Below are 19,284 nucleotides of genomic sequence, written 5' to 3' on the forward strand. Positions count from 1 at the left end.
AAAAAGAGGAGACACTGGGATGTAACGGGTCGAAACGATACAGTAAAAAACTTGAGTTTGCGCTCAATTCTTAACTCTTAAATTCGATTAAATTTTATTTTTTAATTTAAATTTTATTAACAATCAAAATTAAAATTATTTAAATTTATTTAAATAAGTTTATTTAATAATAAAAAATAATTTTAATTTTATACTCAGATTATTAATACTCGAATTAAATTTTTTAATATAAATATTTTATATTAATTGAATTGAATATATTTTAAAATAAATCATAAAAATAAATAAATAATTAATACAACAATCAGAATATGCAAATAAAAGATAAAATGACAAAGTTTAAAACAGCTAAAAACTAATAAAATTGAAAGTTTATAAATTTTTATGAAATGATTATTTAAAATGTTTTTGGATAAAAATACTTTTAATAATTCAAAAAAAATTTTAATGAAATTATTTGAGATGTTTTGTGTAAAAAAGATCTTTAATAATTTTTTTATTTTTGTATTAAAATTTATTCAAGATGTTTTTTTTTTTAACTTCTTAAATAATTTTTTGAAAAAAAAATTATTCACGTTATTTTTATTAAAAATGCTTTTAAAAATCTTTAGTTTAAAAATTCAATGAAATTACTAAAAAAATTTTATCCAAAATACTTTTAATAATTTTATTTAATTTATTGTACGAAATTATTTAAAGTATTTTTTGATAAAAAATATGTTGAATAATTCATAAAAAAATTTGCAAGGAGTTTGATTAGTTGGGTTGTTTTAGTTCAGACATTAATATCTGCGCCCACTCGTGTCAGTACTGTTTGTTTTGTAGGTCCATTGGCTGATATGGGCTACCATATCTGAATTAATACGTGTCAAAATCTTAACATATTAGCAGTTAGTAAGCGTAATGGACGTGGACGGTTGGCTCATCGGTAGGTACCGCTTCTTCATAAAAAAGAATGAGGTGATGTGCATCAGTGCAGGGAGGGAAAATCTCACAGCGGCGTCCAAAATAAATTCTTGCCAAGATAGCCAGGGACTTTGACTGGGTAAATGACTTTGGTTGGGTTAGGAGGGATTTGCATCGAATCCAGCTAACGATGATTATTTGAAAAGCCTTGCTAATGGAGTTCCGATGATCTTACAATATCATCCCTTTGTTACTACGAAAAATTGAACTTGCCGGAGTAGGAAGCAGGCGCAAATGAATCAAACTGTAAAAGAAGAGAATTGAAAGTAAAATTTTAGAGTTAGGGTTAGTTTGGATGAGCTGCCATGCCGGCCTTGGGATGTGCGGTGAAAGGGGTTCCCTCCTCCTCAAGCTGGAGTGACAAACGGCACTGGAATTGCATTCTATTGCAATCAAATAACATTTGATGCCAACAGCGTCCACCACTTTCATAATTCAATTATCCAAGGGAAGAGTGAATCATTACACCTCAATTGCAGTTTTAGGGTTTTACTTAAAAGGGTGCAAGACGAGTGTATAAATTCCTCTACTAACAGCATTTGCTTCTACAAAAGGCATACTCAGGTTCAATTCTACAAGCTAAGAAGGTATAATTTGCATTGGAAGCTTATAATGCTCTCATCAAAATGACACATCGGAAAAAGATGTTAATGCTATCATCCAAATTAGTTCGTCATCTGCCAAAACTTGGGAAAAGTGAATGAAAAATAAACTTCTAATTGTCAAAACATACTCTTATGGCCTCCCAAATCCCATCCATTGGTGGAAAAGGGTTCTCTCAATAAGTCTTCTTTCTCACAACTGGCTTCCGTATTTCTTTTTTCGCAGTTGTCATAAAACCTGGTGTTGGTATTCCCATAGCAACTTGGTAGATGTCCTTTAGTCTTTAAGAAGAGGTATAAAACACAGGAGAACATTATAATGAGAGAACATCGATAAGAATATGAAATCTTGAAGCATATGGGGGGATAGGGGGCAAAGAATAAAAAGATAAAAGCATATTCAAGTTACCTTGGAATGCTGAGAAAGAGAGTGATCACTGAAACTCCAACAATTAGGGGGAATACTGGTGCTGGAGTTAATTCCTGTAGGTATGCCCGAGAAGTCAGAAATTAACATGGAGTGAAAGCCCCAAAAGAAAAAAAGAAAAAAGGAAATGTTGGATGACAAGTATACATAATCTGCACTGAGTAAACATCATTATAATTGTTAAGGAAAAGAAAAACAGACTCCCTAAGCTTAAGGCCACTATTGTTCTACATAGTTACAGTTGCATAATTGTTTGAGAAAATAAACTTGTGCATTATTTAACAAAATTAAGCAAACCTGTTTGTGATGATCCTCCTCCACACTATATCTCAGGGGACCCACATGAATTTGAGCATTCTTCTCTAGGTCAACCTCAATAATCTCTGACTCAAATTTGTGAGTGCTTGAAGGAAGACTGGATTTGAGCTGAACGATATGCTTTCCCCTAGGCAAGTCCTTCACCTGGAAGAAGTTGGATAATGGCAGTTGGAAGACAGACTCTGTTTTAGGCATGTCACCAGCTGATTTGATTTCTACCAATAAATGAGAATGTAGATCCCCAATCCTATTAACTTCAACATGGCCGCTTAAAATGGTCATTTCTGGCTCTTCAAAGACCAAAAAGTCCAGTCCCTTTATATCCTTGTTTCCAACCTGGCAAGTGATAAATCAACCAAGCTTAGTAGGTGTGGGAAAACACTTATTTACAGCTGGTTGTAATCTTGTAATCTGTATATTTATATTTGTATCTCTAGAATTAAGTAGTTGTATCCTTAGAATTAAGGAAGATTTAGTTTCCTAGTTTAACCCCTAGTTAGTTGTATATAAACCTAAGATACTTGTATAATTGTAGATAAGCAGTTTTTCAATATACATTCAGTTTTCACATGGTATCAGAGCTTTAGGCTCTTCTTGGGAAGAAAAATTTTCAGCCTTCATTGCTGACTTTTTTAGGCCTTCATTGCCGACTTTTTTAGGCCTTCATTGCCGAACCCTTTCAAAGAAAAATATCACTATCACCCAATTTGAGGAAATGTTAACTGAAAAAATCACTGGAGTACTACAGATGTCTCAGAAACAAGGAGAGTTCAACAGGGAAGAGATTGAAAAGCTGAGAAACTTATTGAAAATCCTTAAAAAGCCTACTATGGTTTGTTCTTTGGGTAAAGTTTCTAGTTCAGGTAAAGCTTCCGGTTCTCATGGATTAAATGTCTCGGCTAAGCCTATTACGAGTTCTTGGGTCATTGACTCAGGAGCCACAGACCACATGACACATTCCCCACAAAAGTTTAGTACATATAACCTGTGTCCTAGTAATAAGAAAATTGTTGTTGCTGATGGTTCACTTACCACAGTGACAGGATTAGGAGATGTTCAAGTTAATCCCTCGTTTGTTCTCAAAAATGTTCTTCATGTTCCTGGATTGTTTACTAATCTGATATCTATACAAAAACTTACCAGAGATATGAATTGCAAAGTAACTTTTTATCCCTATTATTGTGAATTTCAGGACCAGAGTTCGGGGAAGATGATTGGACTTGCTAAGGAGAAGGATAGACTATACTATCTTGAGACATCAAATAACACAAGTAGTATCAAAAATAGTTTACCTTTGTCATTTCTTTCTGAAAAATCTTCCAATAAAGACAAAATCTGGCTTTATCATTTTCGTCTTGGACATCCTTCTTTTGGAACCTTGAGAAACATGTTTCCTTCTTTGTTCAAAGAATTAAATGTTGAAGATTTTCATTGTGATATTTGCGAATTTGCAAAACATAGACATGTGTCTTTTCCAATCAGTAACAAAAGAAGTTCTACTCCTTTTTACTTGATTCATAGTGACATTTGGGGTCCCTCTACAATTCTTAATATTTCTGGTGCAAGATGGTTTGTTTCATTCATAGATGATTGTACTAGGGTCTCTTGGGTTTTTTTACTTAAATCCAAATCAGATGTGAATAGTATATTTTTAAGCTTCCAAAACATGATCCAAAATCAATTTGGAATAAGAATCAAGAGATTTAGGTCTGATAATGCAAAAGACTACTTCAACCAGAGTTTATCCACCTATTTCCAAAAAAAAGGGATTATCCATGAGTCATCTTGTGTTAATACTCCACAGCAGAATGAAGTGGCAAAGAGAAAAAACAGTCATTTATTAGCCACAACCAGAGCCTTTCTTTTTCAAGCAAATGTACCTAAATCTTATTGGGGGGAGCTGTTCTCACTGCCACACACATTATAAATAGGTTACCTTCAAGAGTTTTGGGATTTAAAACTCCTATGGAACTACTCTCACGATTTTATCCCAACCTCAATACCACAAACAATCTCACACCTAGGATATTTGGTTGTACATCATTTGTTCATGTTCACAGTCATAACAGGGGAAAGTTGGATCCAAGAGCAATTAAGTGTATTTTTGTGGGGTATTCTTCAACTCAGAAAAGATATAAGTGCTATCATCCTCCTACCAAAAAATTTTATATGTCTGCAGATGTCACTTTTGAAGAAAATAAACCATTTTTTACTCAACCTTACCTTCAGAGGGAGACTTCATTCATGGAAGATAAGGATAAAGACTTCTTTTTGCTTGATTTGCCCCCTTCTTCAACATTTACACCCATTAATTCTTATGAGTGGAAACCTGTTTCTGCTGAGCCCAAGTCAAACATTGAATTTGAGTCTGAACCCATTCCAAATACGAAAGATGTGACAAAGGATAATATTGTTCTTGATTCTATGAAGGAATTACAGGTGTACTCAAGAAGGAAAGTTCCAGATCCTGAACCAGTGCCAGTCCAAGAGCCTGATCCTAACTCTGAAAATGAGGTAACTACAGTTTTTGACTCTGTTTCTCAAAATGAGCATGAATCTCCTAAAACTATAACTAGTGATTATGATTTGCCTATTGCCATTAGGAAAGGAACCAGAGAATGTACCAAGCATCCACTATACCCAATATCTAATTTTGTGTCATTTGAAAAATTCTCACCATCCCACAAAAATTTTCTTGTGAGCCTAACACTATTTCTGTTCCAACTACATTAACCGAGGCATTATCTAGTGAGAAATGGAGGCAAGCCATGAAAATAGAAATGGAGGCCTTAGAGAAAAATCAGACATGGGAACTGGTAGAGTTGCCTAAAGGAAAAAATCCAGTGGGGTGTAAATGGGTTTTCACTGTAAAATACAAGGCAGATGGTACTGTTGAAAGGTATAAAGCCAGGTTAGTGGCTAAGGGCTACACTCAGACCTATGGAGTGGATTACCAGGAAACCTTTGCTCCAGTTGCCAAGATGAATACAGTTAGGATTTTGTTATCATTAGCTGCAAATTACAATTGGCAGCTTCAACAATTTGATGTAAAGAATGCTTTTTTACATGGTGATTTGGAAGAAGAAATATATATGAAGGTTCCACCGGGATTTGAAGGTCATCTAGAAGCAAACAAAGTATGCAGGTTAAAAAAGGCTTTATATGGCCTTAAACAGTCTCCTAGAGCTAGGTTCAGGAGATTTGCCAAAATGATGCTAGCAATGGGATATAAACAGAGTCAAGGAGATCACACATTGTTTATCAAGCACTCTGATTCAGGGAGAGTCACAGTTCTATTAGTGTATGTTGATGATATAATTGTAACTGGAGATGATGAAAAAGAGAGAGAATCTCTAAAACAGTGTTTGGCTAGAGAATTTGAGATAAAAGAGCTAGGGAGATTGAAGTACTTCCTAGGAATTGAAGTAGCTCACTCACGGCATAGTATTTTTATCTCACAACAGAAATATGTGATGGATCTTCTGAAGGAAACTGGGAAGCTTGCATGTAAACCTGTAAATACCCCTATAGATCCTAATCATAAAATTAGAGAAGCTAATGAAGATGCGGCTGTAAATAGAGAGATGTACCAAAGATTAGTTGGAAGACTCATTTATCTCTCACATACTAGACCTGATATAGCATATGCTGTGAGTGTGGTAAGTCAATTTATGCATAGTCCTAAAGAAGTGCACCTACAGGCTGTCTACCGTATATTGCACTATTTGAAGGCCAATCCTGGGAGATGTATCTTATTCAAAAGAGATTCGGGGTTAGTTCTAGAAGCATATACAAATGTTGATTATGCAGGTTCAGTAACTGATAGAAGATCTACCTCAGGCTACTGCACTTTCTTAGGTGGTAATCTTGTGACTTGGAGGAGTAAAAAACAGAATGTGGTGGCAAGATCAAGTGCTGAAGCAGAGTTCAGAGCAATGGCTCAAGGAATTTGTGAACTACTATGGTTAAAGATTATCCTAGAAGACTTGAAGATCAAGTGGGATGGACCAATGAGACTCTACTGTGATAACAAGTCTGCAATAAGCATTGCACACAATCCTGTGCAACATGACAGAACAAAACACATTGAAGTAGACTGGCATTTCATAAAGGAGAAACTAGACAGTGGGTTGATTTGTACACCTTATGTATCAACCAAGGGTCAACTTGCAGATGTGTTGATTAAAGGTCTCAATAGTGCAACATTTCAAGAAATTATTTCCAAGCTGGGAATGGAAAACACCTATTCACCAGCTTGAAGGGGAGTGTGGGAAAACACTTAGTTACAGCTGGTTGTAATCTTGTAATCTGTATATTTATATTTGTATCTCTAGAATTAAGTATTTGTATCCCTAGAATTAAGGAAGATTTAGTTTCCTAGTTTAACCCCTAGTTAGTTGTATATAAACCTAAGATTCTTGTATAATTGTAGATAAGCAGTTTTTCAATATACATTCAGTTTCCACAGTAGGCATTCAAAATGTAAATGGAGATGATTTTCTCAAAAACTTAGGGTTTTGACTTTGAAGAAGTTTCACCTAGTTGATTATGAATCATACAACCTTACTATCCACAGAACCCACACCAGCAATTGCATTGATGTCAAAGTCAAACATTGATACACCAAAGCTTCATACAAAATAAAAATAGTATGCTCTATAAAGAGCTAGAACACAGTTAAGAAAACCCCAAAATAAAACAAGTTCCAGCAAATAGAACCAACCTTTACAGCAATGGACTCAGGAGATGCTCGCTCAATTTTAGAACTACCCAAGCCATCCTTCCGCACAACTTTGATTGAATATGATGTGTCAGGAAGAAGTCCACGCAAACGATAACTCCCAGATGAATCAGTCACTGTCTCCTCATAGTAACCTTTTGACTCTGACCGAGCCTCAATTGAGACACCTTCCTTTGGTTGGCCAGTCAGCAGAGTCACCATTCCCATTGCACTGTAAGGAAATTAAACTACCTTAAAGCCACACAAAACACTTTGATTCTGACACTAAGCTATTCATTCTCAAGAAGTCATATACTAAGTTTAGCAGGGGAGCATTTCAAGTACAATTCTTTTTATTACAAAACTACAATTGTCCAATCATGTCAAGAATTATGTGACGGTCCACCGCTTAAAAGAGTGGACTCCACATAATATTTTGGTAGACCCTACATAACTCTAAAACATGATTGGTTAATTGTAGCACAATTATTGTAGGTGACATGCTCCAGTTTAACCGTGCTGTATTAGAGAATCTTAAAGTTAGAAGTTCAAATCATAACCCAACTAGAAGAGAGTTCACAAAAAATGCAGAACACATATTTGAATTAACTAATTATCTTAAAATTCAAAAACCAAAAATTTAAGATAATTTAATGTAAATCAGTGTTAGGAAAATATAATAAATTTATCATCAATAATACCATGCAAGTATGCCCTTAAATGTTTACAATACCAAATAGACAACTGGAGGAGAGTTAAAACGAAAGAAAGACCTGAAAGCAACACGTGTAGCCTGGAAAACAACTTCTCTAGATTCTCCAGAACCAAGTTCTATTGCCTGTGCTGAAGGTGAGAAAGCATACTCCTACAAGAGTGAAGCAAAATCATCAATTGAAGTAATGAATGATTAACCTAGCTTCAGCACATACAAAAAAACTTTATCCAGACCTCCTTCATGGGGTGAGTTTAATTTATGTTGCACCATTAATTTTATTTCATATCATGTGAAGTAATTAATTCAAACAAACAATAGTTTGAAAACCCTTTTGCAGTTTCTGTGTTTATAATGTGCATATGGTTTTGATTAACTCGAATTAACCAAATGCCTGGTTTCCCCTTCAAGCTTCATCTAAATTAAGAAATTGAACATTCAAATCTGAAGAAAGATGACAAGGTACCTTTAGCAGAGGCCGCAGATAGAAGCTTCCAGGAAATAAGTTCTCAAAGACAAATATTCCACCAGTCCCTGACATAGAGTTGTTCCTATACCCATCGTCCCCACTCAATGACAACAGAAGAGGGGGGATAGAATCATTGGCATCATCCTTGGAATATATTTTTACAGATATTTGACTAAGCTTCTGACAAGAAAAAGAATACGGCCCTACTTGTTTAAGATGAAAGCCAGGCTGCACCGAAGAAGAGACATCAGGAATATAACAATCAGTTGCGCACAAAGGAAATATAAAACAGGAGTTCAACATTGAAGACGATAAAAAACTCAGCTGAACAGATCTTTATCTTGATTATTTCAATTGTACTGAAACTGTACCCACAAAACTATATAAGAAACTATGGATCCATGATGCTTTAGATCTAGGAGCAATTTTGTCACATGCAAAGGGTGAAAGATTATTTTCCATCTAATCATAGAAAATCAACTAAAAGGTATCCATGCACCAAAAAGCTAGAAATTCGCTTTCCAGCATCTATGTATCACATACCTTTTCTATTTATTGTTAGTAATCACAAAGGTGCAGGCTAGCAGTTTGCAACAACTGCAGCGATGATTGGATTTACTGCCTTTTATAGAGCATGCTTCTCTCCTCTACCATTAAAATGGTTTAGACACTCAACATACACGTCACCACTACCTGACACATTGCTAAATAAAATTCCATTGCCAGCGTTGGGTTGGCTCTTCCTTCAATCAATAAACTTTCCTAATCAAATACTCCATTTTTCTAAGAGTTCAAATACAAATTAATTTAGTGAGAATAATAAAATAGGAAACTAAAGGAAAACATGTACCATATGACTGCATATGCATCACACATTCATACTAGGCCAAAAGACTACCAACACAGCCCATGTATACCCACAGTCTTGAAGATGAAAGCTCTAAAAATTATCAATTAATAACATGAAAATTATCATGTTTACTTATAAAAGAAAAAAAAAAAGAAAGAAAATTATCATGTTTATTTATCCAAAAAGAAAATCATTTCAAAAATCAATAATATCATTAACATCAGTGAAGCTTTAAAGAGACACTAAGGTTTTTTTTTTTTTTTTCTCCTTTTATATAAACAAATACCAAAAATACAAAAAAGGCACCAAGAGGGTGCTGTGCTAGATTAGTTGTTACATTTGAAAAGGGGATGCAAGCACATTGGTTTTAAGTTCATGTTGAGAAGAAATAAAGGTTTTAAGTTCATATTGAGAAGAAATAATTCCAGAATAAACATTCCATACCTTTGAAGCCTTGATATTATAAGTTATATCATCATATAGAGGTCCTGCAACAAAAGACCCGTCTGCCTTTGTGGCAGTTTCAAGCACTACTCCACCTCTCTTGACTAAAGTAATGCTGCCTTCCTCACCAGCAATAATCTGTATATGAACACCAGAAATGGGGGGAGAAACAGATCCCTCCAAGTACAACCCTAGTCGACCAGAGAATGGAGGTATTGAAGCTTGACAACCATCATTTGTCACCAAAACCTAAGAAAAGTGAAAGAATTCACCAATATGAAGATAGTTTAACATTGCAGATAAATTTGTAGGTTACTCCATTTGATGCTTACATGGTGTTGTCTCGGGTAAAACAGAATCTTTTTTTCTCCATTATTCCTGCAAGAAATTGCCATTCTAGTTAAGAGTATAAAACGGAGCACCAGTAGCAAGATAGCATAAAAAGAGATTGAAAAAAGCTATCATGTAAGTTACAACTGCTTCTATTGGAAGACATTTCATGATCAATCAAATTGTTTCTTAACAACACTGAGATTTACGGATAATAGTCAATTCTAAATGCTACTTCATTTCAATCTCATTACATGGAATACAATGTATATCTATAAACTCCATCATCTGTTGGATCCATTTATCAATAAATCTGTAACATCTTTAGAAAATTCCATTTTCAACACCATTAATCTACTGTTACAGTTGTGTGAGTTCATCAACCAAATACAGACATCCATGCACGGGTGCACAATGTCAATATTGTACATTAAAAGTGCCCGCAACAATAAAATCAATAGCGCTCATGGACAAATATAAACAGGCGTGACTGAAGGCCTGTAAGTTTCTTACAACCATGAATAAGGTTGAAGCAAGTGAATAAACTAATAGCATCACCTCCTACAGAGCATGATAGAGTACTAATAAAGGCATGTATCCATCACATCGAAGGTTGAACTAATGTCCCTTCTTCAAGGAAGTTATGAGAGCATGAAAAATTAAACTCATTACTCAAGTAATTTAACATAAATTTCAAGTGGAAATGAAATCTCATAGTTATGGAGATGTTACACATAATTATCAATATTTGGAGTAAATATCAAATTGCAAAAAGGAGAGAACAGAAGACAAAAAATTTATTTTCACAGAGATTAAAATATTTTTATGAGATAATATTGTTTAGCAGGGCCAAACCATGTGAACATTCAAAAATGACATAAAAGGGTAGACCATACTTTATAAGAATATACATGCTTGCACAGACAAAAACACATTTCAATAAGTTTTCTTTAAAGAGACAATATGATCATAATTGCTTTGAAAATTTCTGTAATGGAGGTTGTCTGTGCTTTTCAGCCATAACACAGATGAATCAAGAAATACCTAGGGTCCATAGGAAGAAAAGTAAGCTTTTCTCCAAGATTGGCCCAAACAGAAAACTGATACACAGCAGTCATAATTTGATCATTTGCACTGGATGCAAGTTTGGCATTCGTGCTATGCATAACCGTGCCTTCACCATTCAGAATGTCCACAACTATACCCACAGGCAATTCATTGGATGAACTGGAATTGACATTGATTTGTCCTCTGAGGAGATACTTCTCTCCTTTCAGATAGATAGGCTAAGGAATGACATAATAGAGGCCAATAATTAATATACTAAAGAAAGAATTGTAAATTCAAAGTAAAAAAGAAGCAAGAAGTATATAATGCTGTACCAATGGGTTAGATGTATCAATCTTCATCGATGAGCTCCCAAAGAAAATACATGAGTTAACAAAGTGAAGTTCATGCACTCCAGGGGATTCGACACATATATGCTGGGAACCTTTCTGCAATTGCATAAGAGTAGGTGTGAATTCCTTATAGAAAAACTCAATAGTTTTGCATATAGTTATGTATGTTTTTACTCATGAGAAATGAGAATTTCACTAAACAGAGACTAACCTTAATTTTCAAATTAACAGGTGAACCATCTTGCTGAGTCATGTAAGCATCTACATCATGGGTAGAGACAATATTAACCCAATAACCCTTTTGGACAAATTCAATTCCATTAATATCCTCTGCACCAACATCCACATCAATGAAGCTTTGCTCCCAGCACCAGTTATCTTCCTTGGAAGCAGCTTCCGGAGAAGTGTGTTTGACCTCAAAAGATGAATAAAATTACAGTATCAGCAGCATTCATAAATTAAACCGCACATTGAAAAATATTTAAACATATCAATTAATACAAAGAGTTCATGAACAAGGCACCATACCTCAAGCCTGTACTTTCCTGGCAAAACATCAGGAAACAAAAATTGGCTGCTCTCATCGGTCAAACTCATTATTTTTCTCCCTTCTTTATGTTTTCCACCTAATCTCACAAGGGTAACAGAAACAGAAGCACCACATTTCTCCTTGCAAACTACTGTACCAAGGACATTGACTAGTGCCTTAATCATGTCAAGGGGAAAAAGAAACATCAGTGGAAACTAACACACTTCTTTAAACAATAATTGCAGTCATCAAACAAATCCATTAGTGAAGAATATAGAAAACCTACTCCAGACTTGTTTGCAGCTAAATAGAAATTAGGGAGAGAGAGAGTGATAACATAATTCCTAGAAGGAATAACACTATAGTCAATACAATCTGCATTTATATAGTGACTTGAAAACTCTTATAATCCTACTAATCAATCAGCTTAACATTTAACCCAAGCTATGCACCAAGTTAAAAAAAATAATAATAATGGAAGCTGAACATCTTAAGAATGCAGGATACAGTATGGCATATATAATTGCAACATGGATACAAGTTTTAATAATAGTGGGTAAGACAATCCAAACTTAACTTCTCTAATAAAATGAGAAATTTACCTGTGAAAATTCTACGTTAAATAGTGGACTCTTGACCACAACATCAGCATAAGGAGGTAAAAACAGAAGTTCAGGGGCACTCTCAGGTGTGGCACCCAAAGCAGATAAGCGATATTCACCTGGTGGAACCTGAAAGGTTTTGAAGATTGGAAAGAGACGTGGAACTCATTAGAAATGAGAGTTAAATGCAAGAAAATGTGTAAAACACTACTATTTTGCAGAATCCTGCAACGCTAAAACTGCCCAACAAGATTTTAGAATCTCCAAATTTTGCAAACTAGAAAACAACCTACTGCTTTAACTCAATCCTCATCATCATCATAAAAACTAAAGTCTGGCTCTTTAAAGTTGCATACCTCAAAGCAGAAGTTTCCACTTTCATCTGTCCGTTTCACTTTTGGCTTGACATTCTCTGGTCCATGGGTCAAGGCTACCTAGGATACAAAACATGACAATAGCAAAACAAGATACACCATAAAAAAGTAACTGATAGAGAAAAAGACAATTCTTAAAGTTACCTTCGTCCTGTAACCTGAGTCAATTGTCCGTACTACACCACAAACATCATAAGAAACTGCTTTAATGTCTGCAACTGAAGCCATATTCGGCTTAACCTAGAAAAAAAAAAGGTAACAGAAAACAAAGAAGGAAAGATCATTCTAATGCGCAGAAGAATCAACAAAAGTTATAACAGTTCACAATGCTGATATGCATAAAACTATTTGATTAGAAACATCAAGAAAGGATCGAAGCCACATCAAAGATTCAAGAAACAAATGTAGCATTTAATATCATATATTTTACCAAGTAATCCTTCAACTTCTCGAATTTGTAATGCTCCTTTATAGCCTCTATCGTATAGTGATTTGATGTAACCTAGAGCAATAACAGGGAAAATATTAGGGGCAAAAAAGAGTCAAATGCCAATAGGAAAATTTACTGAGTCTGTCTGCAGCTATGTTAAGAAATTTTCTCAACACGCATAACTTTAACAAGAAAAGAAAAAGCAAAAAAAAAAAATAGTAAACTCAAATCAGCTGCCGTGTCAAGTTTAGCCTGTATGAACTATGATGTATGTTTAATTTTTTGTCACTAGTGTGAATCTGATCCAACTTCCATGGTCTCAACTTTCCTATATTAATAAAAAATGATAAGCTAAAATCCTCAATTAACTAAAATAAAACAGGATATGCTGATTGAAAATTTTTGTAAAGAGGTTAGATACTTAGATCCTAACAAGCTATTAGGATTTAGCAAAATGTTTATTAGTAAAAGAACATTCAGTAAAATAATCAATAGAAAGATTAACAAAGTAACCAGATCTCATGTAGATAATGGTCTATTACTGGCCTAAGTTACTGTAAATGAAGACATTAAGTGTTCATCCAAATTAAGAGAACAGGATGGTTGATATTTGGCAATTGAGAAATAACATAATCAACTCTGACAAGTAACAACAAATAACCTAGAAAGTTGGTAATTGAGAGCAAATGTCCAACCATACCTGATCAAGCTTGTAATAACCTTCTTTATCAGTGAGGGACCTTTCTTGACCATCTACTAGAATTTTAACACCCTCCACCCCAATGTCATTTGCATCAATAACACGTCCCCCAACAGAGAAACCAGTAACCTTTATATAAATAGAAAGAAAGAGGATAATCCAATTAAATGTTTATATGAAAAGGCAACAACAAACATGGCAATGCTGAATATGCTATGAAAGAACTGAAGAAAATCAAAGGTGATATGCTCTCAAAGAAATATTTCACTTTGCAGAGGGCAGGAACCACAAGGTCAAACTTCATTTTGTGACCTAAGAAATTGCTTTGAGGCCTGGGAATAAAGAATCCAGCACATAGAACACACTAACACAGCCAAAGTAATGTTGATTATGCTAAGTAATCACAGTCATCAATCATTAGCGTTGCCAAAAGTAGTAGCAGACAAGGATCAAAAGTTATTCTATAATGTACAATATTATATTTTACATAAGTGACAATCAGGATAACAACACAAAATTCATGCATAAGACAGATTGAGAACAAACAAACAACAAACAAATATATATGGGGATAACAATGCAAAATTCATGCATGCATACATACATACACAAAGGCTGCTAGGACAGTATACCATATACAATCATGACAAGACACAAAGATGGAGTTTTATACCTTACCTTAAATTTATACAACAATAAAATGAAAAGTCAGGAAAAAATCTAGAAGACTGGATCATAAGGCCACATCAAGAAAAAATACTTGTGCACGTGGCAACAAAAGTATCATACCTCAAACTTTTGTGGAACTGTTATGTGTTGATGCTCAATTGACACTGACACAACAGAAGGTGAGACATCAAATACTGTGTTTTCACCCTTGTAGTATGGTATGAGTTCATAAAGCCCTGTAAGTCGGTCAAAGTAGTCAATCCTTAGAAAAAATTAAACTTTTTATACCAATGCAAGGCAACATAAGTTCTGTTATTCTCTTGTTGTTAAGTTCCCAGCATATGTTCAGCAAAATGCTTGATAAGATAAAACAGATGTATGACGAAAAGGCTCTAAACAATAAAAACAGCTAAAATGAACAGGAAAATAGCCACATCCATAGAACAGAGCAACCTATGCTCCCATTCCTTTAGCAAGTCCAGCCATATCTATAACAAAGACTGATTCTAAAGTTGTTACCAGAATTGGTACTAAATAGCATTTTAATGAATGATAAGCACAGATGCTTATCAATAATATTCCCTATAGTAATCAGCCTTAAACTGATTTATAAAAGTCAAATGAGTGGAAGGTGTGCATCCATGGAAAAATGAATGTCTGTAGGTCGAATAAACATTTAGATTGGTTTACCACAAGGTATTGATTTGAATGTGATCATCCCATCAGCATCAGAGACAGCATGACATAGAGCTTTTCTTTGTCCAGGGCCATTACCAGAACCTTGGGGACAATCTACCTCAATAACATCATCAGAATATAAAAACATGAGAACTCCCAAGATGGGATTTCCCTGCCAAAACAATAACATGATTTTCAGAGGGTAGAGAAAACATATAAACCTATGCACTATTGCATTATGCACATGTGTGTGGGTGAAAACAAACAATTACATACGAATTCTCTTTTAAATCTTTAGAGTCTAACACCCATGCATAGGCCCTTTATCATATGATAGTTGTATCACGAGATGTGTAAATGAAAACAATATTGGAATCTCAGCAGTCGTCATTTAGTACCTGGGCAACCACAGAAGCATGGATGTCATACCCAGGAACAAAGAAAATGTCTTCAACTACACCATTTTGAAATCCCAGTTCAACCTGCAAGAAGTGCATTTCCAAATGATAAGCATATTATTTAACATAGCATAGAGCACACATGAAGTGGAGGAAATATACAAAACCTCTGTGGAACCTCTAACTTCAATTTTTAAATCAGGATGTGAAGCACGTAATTTGTACTTTCCTGTACCGTAAGAAGGAAAACATGAAACGTTAAAAACGGTAAGAGAGAGAGGTTTCTATAATACAAATTATTCTGGTAGACAAAGAGTTCATGTAACGTGGGGCAGAGGAGTAAGTATGACCAAGTTACCATGCACGTTATTCTAGTAGATGAAGGCAAATTATCTTGTTACTATCCATTCAGTCAAATTTTATAGAGAAGATGCCTTCTGTTTGCTTACATTTTACAAAACAACAAACCATAACAGCAAAAAGATAAAATAACAATGAATGAATCAATAGATGAAACATAGAAATTCCACTAACAAGAAAGTAACATGGAAGCCTCCATACCTGGAATAATATTTTTGAACAAGTACCTTCCATTTGGCATTGTTAATTCTGAAGAAATGATATCACCATGAAGAGATAAAAGGTCAACATTCACATTTGCAGGACCTCCATTCTTGAGTGAGCAGCTCTGTCCACCAACAGCTCCGACAACCCTACCAGATAGGGTAAATCTGCAACACATAAACATGCAAAGGATTATTGACATTGACATTGACATTGATATTGACATTCAGAGCACGAGAAAAGAATGGAACTCAGATTGCACATAATCTGGACTGAAATAAAAATATACAAAGAAAGAAGAAAAGCTATAAAACAAACCCTGTAAAATGAAAATTAATATCTTCATTATTGTTGCAACCATTGTCATCAATGACAACGGGAACCTACAAAATAAATTTTAGCTTTAAATGTAAGAACACACAGGTCATTTATCAAGAGAATAAAGGATGCGCAGCCTGTAAGAAAATCTCTCCTAAAACAACAATGAACCAAACCTTGTCTGGATCCCAAGACCATCCTTCTGGTCCACTGATTTTAATAACAAAAGAACCCTGTAAACGGAAACCCTACAGATCAGTCAAACCGGGAAATACATGCCCACATAGGGAGTTTGGGTAGGCATGCAGCATGCCACGGCACCACATACGGTATGGTTTGAACATGCAAATAAAATTGGGAAAAACTATTAAAACAGGTTGCAAACCAGTGAGTTAAAAGATTTAGAGAGCAGAAGTGTTCTTGTGCTGACGTTATGTTAGAGTAGCTAAGCAAACACGTCCCTGAAAATTTCAAATATGAATTCACATAGTCAAAGCCCATAATATGAGTGAGTCATCGCAGACCAACCTTATCATATACTGGAATGAAGTAGTATCCATTTGGAGCACACTGAGTTCTTTCCTTTACTAGCCCATCTAACGTGCGAAGCTCAACCTACAAATATACATAAATTTCAAATAAGCATCGACATACTATTGAAATCAGATGATAAAACAGTTAAAATAATCCCCCAAAAAATGCGGTAACGAATTCTTATTGACGTAACAAATACACAATGTTAAATCCGTACCGTGATGTGAGAATAATCTAACTTTGCATCGGTTGCCCTCCTCGATTTGATCACAGACGAACTCGCCTACAAAACGATCGATTCATGTTCGGTTTAATAACGGCGAGAACCAAAGGAGTTTAAAAAAAAAAGTCAAAATGACTGTTGCGTCCCAACTGAAATCAACGATTTCAGATCAAGAAACACGGAAATAACTTTAAAAAAAAATTCTACGCTAAAACGAAATTGCCCTGGATGAGTTCACCGCCTTGGAACTAACGGTCATCTTGATTTCCAAGAAATAACGAAATCAAAGATTCGGAAATAATTTTCTTGAAACTTTCTTGCATTTTCGCATCAAAGAAACGGGTTAAAGAAAATAAAAACTCAAAAAAAAAAAAAAAACTGTTAGAAGTTTACCTCAACGAATCCTCCACAGCCATGGACGGAATTGGCGGAGGCAGATGAGATTGAGTAGACTAAGATCAAGAAGGAAAGTAAAGCATCTCTGATCTTCATCTTTCCGATGATTCTAATTTGATTTGTCGAGGCTTTAGAGCCCGACTAAAGTGCTCAGAAAAAACAAAGACTGAGGTTGGATCTGGTACTTCGACGTTATAAATCACGTCTTTTTTATTTGAGATGGCTGGTTTCGGCAGTAGGGAGGGTTTTTGTCAGATCTGTAAGCGAATAGGTTATGGACTCGACCCAAATCAATTTTGGATCGATTTTTAATGAAAACCCAATAAAAAGCCTCTTGATTTGATCAGAAATAACTTGAATAAAACGGTCAAAATCGAAACCCTGAAACTGAAATGCCTAACATCTAATCGACGTGGTAAATTAATAAATTGCTACCTGAAACACTAAATCCTAATGGAGCGGTAGTAATATAGTATGATACCTGTCCATGAATTAAAATTTTATGGGTTTATTATTAAATAGTTTCCAATTATATCACACTTTTGTGTTTAAAAATAAAAAAATAAAAAATCGTAATTAGATATTCAAATTTCACTTTTGTTAAGTACAATTCTAATTATTTTATATTTGTTTAATTTATTGATTTTATTATTTAATTATAATTATAACCATTAAGCCCATTAACTAACGGTGTTAATCAAAACATTAACATGATAGAAATTAACCAACAAAACTACATCACATGTCATATTATTTTATTTTTAATTTTTAAAATGAAAAAATAAAAAGTTGTTTTTCAAATTAAAAAATAAAACATCATAAATTAAAAACCTATTTTTTACCTTCGAATTTTGTTTGTATTGTTTTTTTTTTTTTTTTGTAGTAACATTTTTAACATGTTATTATTTTTTATGTATTATTATTTTTTCTCATGTGTTACCATTTTTTAAGTATCATCAAATTTTTATGCTTTATAGTTTCAATTATATTATCACTTTTACTTAAATTTCATCGTTTTTTTATATATTACTACTTTTTACGTATTAACCTTTTTTTTTTTACATATTATTTATTATTTTTGTATGTTACTATTTTTTATGGATTATTATTTTTTATTTATTTTCATTTATTCTCATATATTAACATTGTTAATATATTACCATTTTTTCTTATATGTTATAGTTATTTTCTTATGTATTATCATTTTTTTAATATTTTATCACTTTTTATATTATCATTTTTTGTAAATTTGGTGCATATGGAATAAGATAATAATAATCTTATACTATGCTTTGTTTGTATCTAAAGAAATTAATAGAATTATAAAAATAATCAATCATTCTCGTTGCATGAGATGATTAAATTCTTCAAAAGTGGATAATATTATTTTTTAATTCATGGGATTGATTTTATATTTTTATTATATTTTTAAAAATTACATTAATATTTAAATTATATAAATTTTGAATAAAAATAATTTTGATCAATAAATAAATTATCTTATCATAATTATTATATACATCAAATACAATATATAATGATATTATTTAATCTAATCTTATTCATAATATTATTTTATTTTATCCTATCATAATATTATTCTTTAATAAAAATTTAATTGATAATAAATA

The 19,284-nt window shown here is 33.7% G+C and overlaps 1 protein-coding gene across 2 annotated transcripts; it reads right to left on the minus strand.

Annotated features, from left to right (window-relative positions):
* Positions 1 to 1,479: 1,479 nt before the first annotated feature.
* Positions 1,480 to 17,821, minus strand: LOC111314059 (Carbohydrate-binding-like fold). 2 transcript variants are annotated; one of them, XM_022915058.2, is made up of 27 exons: positions 17,651 to 17,821; positions 17,252 to 17,317; positions 17,029 to 17,115; positions 16,677 to 16,733; positions 16,501 to 16,565; positions 16,180 to 16,349; positions 15,786 to 15,847; positions 15,619 to 15,702; positions 15,233 to 15,392; positions 14,663 to 14,778; positions 13,874 to 14,002; positions 13,174 to 13,245; positions 12,888 to 12,983; positions 12,726 to 12,803; positions 12,370 to 12,498; positions 11,767 to 11,943; positions 11,450 to 11,653; positions 11,221 to 11,334; positions 10,883 to 11,124; positions 9,841 to 9,886; positions 9,509 to 9,757; positions 8,212 to 8,442; positions 7,807 to 7,898; positions 7,037 to 7,265; positions 2,293 to 2,649; positions 1,978 to 2,051; positions 1,480 to 1,850 (listed from the first exon to the last, which is right to left on the minus strand). In XM_022915058.2, exons 1-27 carry the CDS (start codon positions 17,747 to 17,749, stop codon positions 1,745 to 1,747), a joined length of 3,591 nt encoding a protein of 1,196 aa, XP_022770793.2. In that variant the 5' UTR covers positions 17,750 to 17,821; the 3' UTR covers positions 1,480 to 1,744. The 2 variants fall into 2 exon arrangements, with proteins under 2 accessions (XP_022770793.2, XP_089609008.1); XM_089752882.1 differs by lacking the exons at positions 16,501 to 16,565; positions 16,677 to 16,733.
* Between the last annotated feature and the right edge of the window lie 1,463 nt (positions 17,822 to 19,284).

This window comes from Durio zibethinus, chromosome 23 (genome assembly GCF_047325235.1).
Source record: "Durio zibethinus cultivar Kanyao isolate XHJ-2024 chromosome 23, ASM4732523v1, whole genome shotgun sequence".
Classification (NCBI taxonomy): domain Eukaryota; kingdom Viridiplantae; phylum Streptophyta; class Magnoliopsida; order Malvales; family Malvaceae; genus Durio; species Durio zibethinus.

Excerpts from the sequence above, each read along its gene's own strand:
- LOC111314059 (XM_022915058.2), bottom strand. The coding sequence starts at position 17,749 with ATGAAGATCAGAGATGCTTTACTTTCCTTCTTGATCTTAGTCTACTCA. Across the intron at positions 15,848-16,179 it reads GTTCAAAAATATTATTCCAG|GAAAGTACAAATTACGTGCT; the intron begins GTATGGAGGCTT and ends CTTACGGTACAG. Across the intron at positions 12,499-12,725 it reads GTGGAAACTTCTGCTTTGAG|GTTCCACCAGGTGAATATCG; the intron begins GTATGCAACTTT and ends AAAACCTTTCAG.